Source organism: Aethalodelphis obliquidens, unplaced genomic scaffold (genome assembly GCF_003676395.1).
Source record: "Aethalodelphis obliquidens isolate GAN/ISIS:26980383/991018 unplaced genomic scaffold, ASM367639v1 scaffold2, whole genome shotgun sequence".
In the NCBI taxonomy this organism is placed as follows: domain Eukaryota; kingdom Metazoa; phylum Chordata; class Mammalia; order Artiodactyla; family Delphinidae; genus Aethalodelphis; species Aethalodelphis obliquidens.
The window spans coordinates 10,504,747-10,514,555 of NW_020837946.1; the positions used below are offsets into that span (position 1 = coordinate 10,504,747).

Genomic DNA, 9,809 nt, shown 5'->3' on the forward strand with positions numbered 1-9,809 from the left:
TTTCTTCCTCCTGTACTTTCCACAATGTCTTTCCGTTGTGTAATTTATTTTTGACATTTATAAAAGTACTATAGATAGCAATTTTGAATAAAATTAATTTTTGCTTTTTCCTGCACCTAAGAAAGACTTTCCAGGAGAGAAGTATAGTACCTATCAACAGGTGATATCAAAATAACACAATTCAACTTTTGGTTTAAAAATAGGGTGATATTATCCACAAGGCCTCCTGAGTGAAATATATATGCCATAAATAAGTGTTTCTCTTGCATCCCAGAAATAAATTATTCCTTAAAAATGGTTGGTCTAAAGTCTGCTGTGATACAAATACCATTTTTATGATCGTTATAAAAATTACCATCATCCTATTTGCTGCAGCCGATATTGTTTGCTTTCTTTTGACTTGAAAGCTTCACAATGAGTTTTATGGTTTTTTTCTGACAGCCAGAAATTAGGACTTTGTAATTGACATAGGTCTTTAAGTTGGGAGTTTAAACAAATGCTTCCATTTGACTTTAAATTGTTTTCCCTGATATTTTCTATTGGGTTATAGAGAAATGAATTCTTCTTTGTTATACCTTTAAAAAGGTTTATAACTGTTCATGACAATAAACAGGATTTTTCCATTTCGTTTGAGATGTACAAAAAGATTAGGAAAAAGTAGATATAAAATTACCCTCCTGAACCAGAGGACCCACCAGATTACATCTTTCCAGCTTTCTAATATTCTGGAACTTTATGTCTAGGCATGAGTCTCCTGTATCATTATTCCAAAAATTATTTCTCAGAACTTTGTTAAAATGTATCCAAATGTAAAGTTATATCTCTCACCTGCTGGTGAGAAATATAAAATATATCTACCATTCTTTTCCCTTTTTTTTTAGCAAAATAGTGTCCAACCCAAATAGTAAGACATTTAAATTCACTGCGATAAATTACCAGTCTCCCTTCTCAACTTTGACCTTGATCATCTACATTCATGTTTATGTGAATCACCAAGCAGTTCTCTTTCCAACAGACTAAATCTGGGCAACCAAGTTTAAAGAATAAATGACGGCAGGATGACAAAATAGATGAACTAGATTTAAACAATAATTATAATAACACAATTCCCTGAGATCAATAAAAAATTGTAGTTAGTCCAGGCTTTTCCATCCATACTTCGTTAGATACTCATAATAACCCTATAAAACAAACAGTTAGTCATTATTATTTCATTTAATACATGAAGACACAAGCTCGGAATGGTTAATGGCTTGTGCCTAAGGTTATAACATTAGTGAGAGGTGGGCAGAGCCAGGAGCAGTGCTCATTAATTTTTGAACACCAACCCATGTTCTCTCTGGTATTTACAGGGAAAAAAATTCTCAAGCTATAAGGAAAAGCATAGAAATAATTTGAGGCTTGGGAGAAAACTGCTGCAATCCATCTGAATAAGAAGCATGATGAGAAAATATTCTATTATGAAACCCTTAAAAATTAAACTGTGGTCCTCTTTCCTGGCTGGAACCATGGAAGGTGCTGAGGAGAAGAAAAAGAAAGTTCCTGCTGTGCCAGAAACCCTTAAGAAAAAGTGAAAGAATTTCGCAGAGCTTAAGATCAAGCGCCTGAGAAAGAAATTTGCCCAGAAGATGCTTCGAAAGGCAAGGAGGAAGCTCATCTATGAAAAAGCTAAGCACTATCACAAGGAGTACCGGCAGATGTACAGAACTGAGATTCGAATGGCTAGGATGGCAAGAAAAGCTGGCAACTTCTACGTACCCGCAGAACCCAAATTGGCATTTGTCATCAGGATCAGAGGTATCAATGGTGTGAGCCCAAAGGTTCGAAAGGTGTTGCAGCTTCTTCGCCTCCGTCAGATTTTCAATGGCACCTTTGTGAAGCTCAACAAGGCTTCTATTAACATGTTGAGAATTGTGGAACCATACATTGCATGGGGGTACCCAAACCTGAAGTCAGTAAATGAATTGATCTACAAGCGTGGTTATGGCAAAAGCAACAAGAAGCGAATTGCCCTGACGGATAACGTGTTGATTGCTCGATCTCTTGGCAAATACGGTATTATCTGCATGGAGGATCTGATTCATGAGATCTATACTGTTGGAAAACGTTTCAAAGAAGCAAACAACTTCCTGTGGCCCTTCAAATTGTCTTCTCCACGAGGTGGAATGAAGAAAAAGACTACCCATTTTGTAGAAGGTGGAGATGCTGGCAACAGGGAAGACCAGATCAACAGACTTATAAGAAGGATGAACTAAGGTATCTACCATGATTATTTTTGTAATCCGGTCAGTTAATAAACAGTGACTGCTCTCAAATTGAAAAAAAAAAAAATTAAACTGTGATATTTTGAGTAAAGCCTCAGGATTAACCCTAAGTCTAAGGATGACACTTTAAGTAGCAGCAGGCACTGACAACAATGTCCAGAGCCACCAAAACAAAGATGTATTTTACAGGAGCACAGTATGGGACCTCTGCTCCCAACGCTGGCTCCTCCAAATCCACCCATCCAAAATGACTCTTGTCCGCTCAGAATCCCACAGCACATAGCATTCCTCTTAGGACACACATATGCTCCATTTCAATGGCTAGTGACTGCCCATTCTGTGTGCTGTGCTTTTGAAACAATACACATTCCTAGTATAACCATAGTGTATCGCCTAAATCCGATTCTTAGAAAGTAGAGACAAGAAAATATTAGCAAACCAAATCCAACAATACTTTAAAAGGGTCATACAACATGATCAAGTGGGATTTATCCCAGGGATGCAAGGATTTTTTCGATTTCCACAAATCAATCAATGTGATACATCACATTAACAAACTGAAGAATAAAAACCATATGATCATCTCAATAGATATGGAAAAAGCTTTTACAAAATTCAACATTCATTTATGATAAAAACTCTCCAGATGGTGGGCTCAGAGGGAACAAACCTCAACATAATAAACACCATATATGACAAACCCACAGCTAATATCATACTCAAAGGTGAACAAATAAGATCAGGGACAAGTCGAGAATGCCCACTCTCGCCACTTTCATTCAACATAGTTTTGGAAGTTCTATCCACAGCAATCATAGAAGAAATAGAAATAAAAGGAATCCAGATGGGAAAAGAAGTAGCAAAACTGTCACTGTTTACAGATTGCATAATACTATGCATAGAAAATCCTCAGTATGACACCAGAAAACTACTAGAGCTCATCCATGAATTTGGTAAAGTTGCAGGATACCAAATTAATATGAAGACCTTTATATTTTTAGAAGATACTCAGGCAACTCTGATGCGTATGTAGGTTTACTCAAGGTTATACCTTGAATTTGTAAACTGCTAATTACTTTCAAGCAACATTTATCGAGCATCTACTATATCTGAGGTACAGAAAAGAGGATCTGAATAAGATATAGAAACTTTCTTCAGAGGGCTCAGGGTTGGTTAGGAAATAGAGCCTGTAAGTGAATTCAGTATAAATGTGACCATGATGCAACTACTGTAGTAACAACTAAGCAATGGGGTCTTTATATGAGAACTACAGTGGAATGACAGCAGGGCAGGCTCTATGCTTATTCTTCTCCATACTCCACATCACACTTAATGCAATCCTGGAATAAATGTCCAATAATCCCATGAGTTGGAATGATTAATGGCCTCAAATTGTTCTTTTTAAAACCTGATTTTTATGTTTCTTAAAATTAATTCCATGTTCAAAGTATAAAACTTTTTTAAAAATAAGAAACAAAGAAGCAAAGTTCTTTCCCACCTGCTCCATATTCTGGATTCCTGTTCCCAGAGGCAAACTTTCCACTCCCTTACAAGTCTCATCTGTTCTTTACCTCCAGGTTTCCAAATAACCTGCTACTGCTATATCTCTTGAGTTTAGGTTTAGATTGTATCTATTGGTTTCTGCACACTATTCTCTACTTGAATCACTCACATATTCCCCTCCCATCTTCAATATAATAATACACATTATTTGTTAAATCAATATTCAGTGTTTGCATTATTATATTATGTAGACATTATATTTAAAGACAAATTACTATTTCTAAATTAGTGTGCATTTTTAAATTTTTTTTGATGGTAATAATTACTTTTTAAAATTATTTAGCTTTATATATATATATATTTCATATGCACATATATGTATATTTCTTATGCTTATATAATATATTTATATGTTTGTGTGTGAATAGATATGTGCATACATGGATTAACTATTAATTCAGTCACAAATTAAGTAGCTCATGCCTAAAATTTCTTTTATCATCATTAAATCTTATAACCAAAAATATCAGGTGAACTCTGTGTCCATTCTTTCTCTTTTTTTTTTCTTTCTGCTTCATGATGGTCTGTTTATTCTCAAGCCTTACACACATGTGTGCACGTACATGTGATCCTGCCTATGTTACCTTCCTGTCTTTCTCTATCTTGACTGATTCTTCTCTTTCAGTGAGCATTCTTACTATAGCTTCTGAGAAGGGTAGATACATCTGAATATCTTTGGTCTACCTTTATATTTGATTGACCATTTAGATTGGGATAGAAGTCTAAGTTAGAAATAATTTCTTCCATTTTGAAGCCATTGCTTCATCATTTGCTCATTTGTTGCTATTTAGAAGTCTGATGCCATCAGATGCCCAATTTTATAAAAGTTACCAGTTTATGTTTTCAATCCTTTCTCTGGGATTTGAAACTTTCTGGTAGCAGGTGTCATGGGTCATTCATTGTACTGAAAATTTGCTAGAAAATGAATCATTAAATAAAACCACTAATATTGGACTTCCCGGGTGGCGCAGTGGTTGAGAGTCTGCCTGCCGATGCAGGGGACGCGGGTTCATGCCCCGGTCCGGGAAGATCCCACATGCCGCAGAGCGGCTGGGCCCGTGAGCCATGGCCGCTGAGCCTGCGCGTCCGGAGCCTGTGCTCCGCAACGGGAGAGGCCACAACAGTGAGAGGCCCATGTATCGCAAAAAAAGAAAAAAAAAAATTCCTCTAGCTGCACACTTATGAGTTGTATAATTTTCTATGTGTGTACTTCAATAAAAAACTAACCAAAAAAACTCAGAAAAGTATGTCACTTAATATTTAGTGTCATGGAATAATGCCCACACCAGATTGTCAAGGCATGTTTTAAAACAGTATGTAGAATATGAGCCCCCTTTTAATTTTAAAAAACCTTACATACATTTATAGATTTTATATAAATATAAATGCATGAAGAAATGCCTAAACATATGTTCACCAAAACATATTGAATATTATCTCTGGGTGGTAGATATAGTGGTGATTTTCCTTTCTTCATGATATATTTTCTGTATTGTTTGAATTACATTTTAACTGAGCATGATCTATTTTTGATAATAAAATGAGAAGACTATTTTCATTTTGTAAAATAAAAAAATTAACATCCCAACTCTGTAGTTCTCTCCATGTTAAATACGTAAATGTAGTGCCAATTACAAAGAGAAGATTTTCTAGCCTTAACTGAAGCCACAGAAAGTCGCCAGCGATAACTCTAGCCAATGCTCTTGCATCCACCTTTCCTTGACACCCCTAATCCCCTTCTACCTACCATATTCTAATTTTGCCAATACATCTTAGGTTAAGTTAATTTTAAATTTTAAAGGCAATAATTAACATTTATTATTTTAAATGGAAATCTAAAGCCCCATAGAATGTGAGCAATGCATTTCTTTCCTCCTGAACTCAATTTCACAAATCTCGCCCCACTCAAAAGAAAATATTCTTGTAACCAGCTTCAAATGGATTCACCTTTCTTATCTCTTATTACAAACTTAGGGTTTTTTTCCAATGTTCCCATATTTCTATTTTCTCTCTTCATTTCCTGAGAATTCTTTCTGTTACTGAGCACCAATCTGGTCTACTAAACCTGCTTTTGTTCTGCAGAGGCTGGATGTCTGGAAACTATCTCTATCTTAAACGTCCATCCAGCAGTCTTCTGGTCCGGATTACATCACCATGTAATGTGGCTTTTCGACATTTTCTTGAGGATAGCTGCTTCAGAACAGTAGGCAGCTGAGATGATCAGCATCAGTTTATTGTGATCCCTGAAACACGCTGATTTCCTAAGACTTTTTAAAAATTTTTATTGGAGTAGAGTTGTTTTACAATATTGTGTTAGTTTCTGCTGTACAGCAAAGTGAATCAGCTATACATATACATATATCCCCTTTTTTTTGGATTCCCTTCCCATTTAGGTCACCAAAGAGCACTGAGTAGAGTTCCCTGTGCTATACAGTAGGTTCTCATTAGTTATCTCTTTTATTATACATAGCAGTGTATACATGTCAATCCCAATCTCCCAATTCATCCCACCACCACCTTTCTCCCCTTGGTGTCCATATGTTTGTTCTCTACGTCTGTGCCTCTATTTCTGCTTTGCAAATAGGTTCATCTGTACCATTTTTCTAGGTTCCTTTTTGACAGCTACCTTAGAAATACTGTTCCTCCAGCCCTTCCAAAGGGTTTTAGAAGCATCTCCTATGTTAATTTCTATTGTGCCTCAAGTATTTAGATTAGTTTCTTTTTTTCTTAACTGATGCCTAAATGATAGACCCTTCAAACTCCTGCTCTAATTTGGATAGTTTCTCTTTTTTAAATTGAAACCCACTTTGCATTTTTTTTACTGCATTGATTTTCCTTCATAAGACACCTGGATTAGATCCACTGTTTCTTGGATATATGTCTTGATATTTTTACTTATTTCTGCATGCTTCTTCCTAATTGAATGTTCAAGGAAACTGCTTTAATTTGGTACAATGAGATGTAGCCATGTATTACTTGTTTAGGCTGAAAAATATTTTTTTTAATAAGGCATGCTCCATATAATCTCGTTTAATCCTCACAACAGCTAGATAAATTGAAGCTGTTTATTATCATTTTGCAAATGTAAGAACTGAAACACAAATTTATGAATTAAGTTAATATACCCTCTTGTTCAAAAGTGTTATTTCTACCACAGAGTAACATCTCTCTAAGCACAAATTAAAAGGTAAAAAATATCTTTCTTTCATTATATCTACAAGTTAGCTTTTGCTTCCTACAAACTAATATAATACTGCCCGAAATTAAAAAGTTGGGTCAAAAATGTCCAATAGTGGATATTGGCAAGTTTATTTATAAACTGAATGGAAAGTATCAAGGTCATAATGGTAATAATAATATCACTAAATAATTTGAAAATTATAGACTTCCAAATTATGAAACATTTTATTTTTCTATGAATCAGTCTTTGAATGATAATAAAATACAATGTAACATTAGCAGTGGAGAAAAAAAAAAAACATACACATACACCAAGAAGTGAAGACAATTTCCACTCAAGCTATCCATGAAAGACTGATACTTAGAGCTCATATTTTTTAATAGCATCTAATTCCCCCCAAAAAAATCACTGTGCCTACAGTCAAGATGGAATTTATTGTCTCTAGCTTAAAATCATCCTAATTAGTACAGATATTCTTCTATTTTTGATGGGATTATGTCCTGACAGACCCATCATAAATTGAAGATAGCCCAAAATGCATTTAATATACTTAACCTACCAAACATCATAGCTTAGTGTCCCATCTTTAACATGCTCAGAACACTTACCTTAGCCTATAGCTGGGCAATATCATCTAACACAAAGCATATTTTATAATAAACTGTCGAATATCTCATATAGTTTCTTTGAATACTGCACTGAAAGTAAAAAACAGTATGGTTGTCTGAGTCCAGGATGGTTGTAAGAGTATTCATTGTTTTTCCTCATGATTGTCGGCTGACTGAGAGCTGTGACTCCTTGCCATTGTCCAGCATCACTAGAGACTATCAGACCACATATTGCTAGCCTGGGAAAAGATAAAAATTCAAAATTTGAAGTACAGTTTATATCGAATGCATATCGCTTTTGCACCGTCATAAAGTCGAAAAATCATTAAGTTGAACCATCACAAGTCAGGGACCGTCTATATGTGGACATAGGTCTCTACAAATTATTGACTGCAGATTTTGAACTTCTACTGGAGAAAGTTTAGTGGCTTGTGGTTAAGGCATGAATTTAGACTTTGATTCAAATCCTAGTTCTGCCACTTTGTCAAGAGCACCTTAGTAAGTTACAAAACTTCTCTAAGCCTCGGTTTCCTTATCAGTAAATTACTATACTGAACACATAGCCTGTACTTATGATTAAATGACATAAAGCCTATAAAGAACTCAGCAAGGTGCCAGGCACAAATATTTTTCTCAATGTCGGTTATTAATATTACTGTTGCAAAAGATATTAGGTTGGTGGGGGAAGGAAAATGTACGCTGATGGCACGCATCCGGGTATCATTTATTGTAAAATGGTTAAAAGAAGAGAAATTTTTTAAAATTGCTACCACACTCTAATCTTCCTTCTATAACAAATATTCTATGTTCTATGATATTTAATAATCACTCTCGCTTACTGCTTTCCCTGCAGTACAAGGGAAACAAAGTGTGTCTCACACTGAAGTTCAGCTTCTTTCCAACACTGCACTTTGCCAGTGGCACACCCCCAGAGCATATGGCCAAAGGAACATTCTCTTCTACATTCTGCACTTAAATCTTCCCTTTGGGGAGGTCCTCTTTTTTTTCCAGTTTTATTGAGAAATAATTGACATACATCACTATATAAGTTTAAGGCATACGGCGTGATGGTCTGATTTACATATGTTTTGAACTGATCACAGTACATTCAGCTTACATCCATCTTCCCATAGAGATGCAATAATAAAAATAAAAAAGGATAAAAGAAAAAAGAGAAACAGTGTTCTCCTTGTGATGGGAACTTTTATGGTGAACTCTCTTAACAGCTTTCCTATATATCCCACAGCAGTGTCAGCCATAGTCATCAGGTTCAGGTCCTCTTGCTTTAAGATGTACTGCACTAATATTACCCTCTATGGGTAATCTCAAAACTGAAAAAAAAAAAAGAGAGAACATTTCTTTCTCCAACATAATTGACAAATCCAGTGTCAGCTTGGGTCCACAGGTAAAGCGAGTCACTTGAGCCTATGTTAGACCATACGTGTCAATGATGACAAGTTCTATAAAACATGTTTTCCTTACAAAAAGAAAAAAAAGATGTACTGCACGATTCAACTACTATTTAATAGTAGAGAAGGAAGATGCACTCATCTGTAGACTTCACTTGATTTTGCACTAATATGTAAGAATGAAAATTTGTTTGATGTGTTTTAGTTGATACTATATAGTATCCTTCACAGAATTGCACTGCATTTGCTCATCCATTTGGAGTCCAGTTTTTAAGTGAGCCTATTTAAATCAAAATGGTAGTGATCAGTAAGAGAATTTTTGGAGAAAATGAGAGGCAACAGCTATCAATCACAAGCAAGAGTACATTTCTTCCTTTTATGAAACTGATTTACCTAATTATGCCCACAAAGTCAGTTCCTGCAGAGATACTGGTTGAATAGCCGGCATTTATGTAACCACTCCTGGCAGACCAGGGCAAGTACCACCTTTACATATGAACCAATTTTGCTGAGTGCATCTGGAAGCAAATGTTTCTGCTTTAACAACACTTGCACGAGATTCCTTAACTTTGATCTCTGGACAGGAAGATATGGCTAATTGAGGTAAACCAGAAAAATACTTCAATGTGAACTATATACAGTATAACCAACAGCTTGTTAAGATAAGTAGTAAGGCTATAGACTCTTTAAATGACCAAAGAGTACATACTGTTGCGTATTTAACTTATATGTTGAAATTATCAAAGATCTTCAAATAAAGGAATCAATCATTGCCTTCAATTAA

General features: G+C 35.3%; 1 protein-coding gene across 1 annotated transcript; it reads left to right on the top strand.

Annotated features, from left to right (window-relative positions):
* The first annotated feature begins 1,569 nt into the window (after window positions 1-1,569).
* LOC113627109 (60S ribosomal protein L7) lies at window positions 1,570-2,315 on the top strand. The gene has a single exon (XM_027119366.1). It carries the CDS (start codon window positions 1,629-1,631, stop codon window positions 2,253-2,255), a length of 627 nt encoding a protein of 208 aa, XP_026975167.1. The 5' UTR covers window positions 1,570-1,628; the 3' UTR covers window positions 2,256-2,315.
* The last annotated feature ends 7,494 nt before the right edge of the window (window positions 2,316-9,809 follow it).

Excerpts from the sequence above, each read along its gene's own strand:
- LOC113627109 (XM_027119366.1), top strand. The coding sequence starts at position 1,629 with ATGCTTCGAAAGGCAAGGAGGAAGCTCATCTATGAAAAAGCTAAGCAC.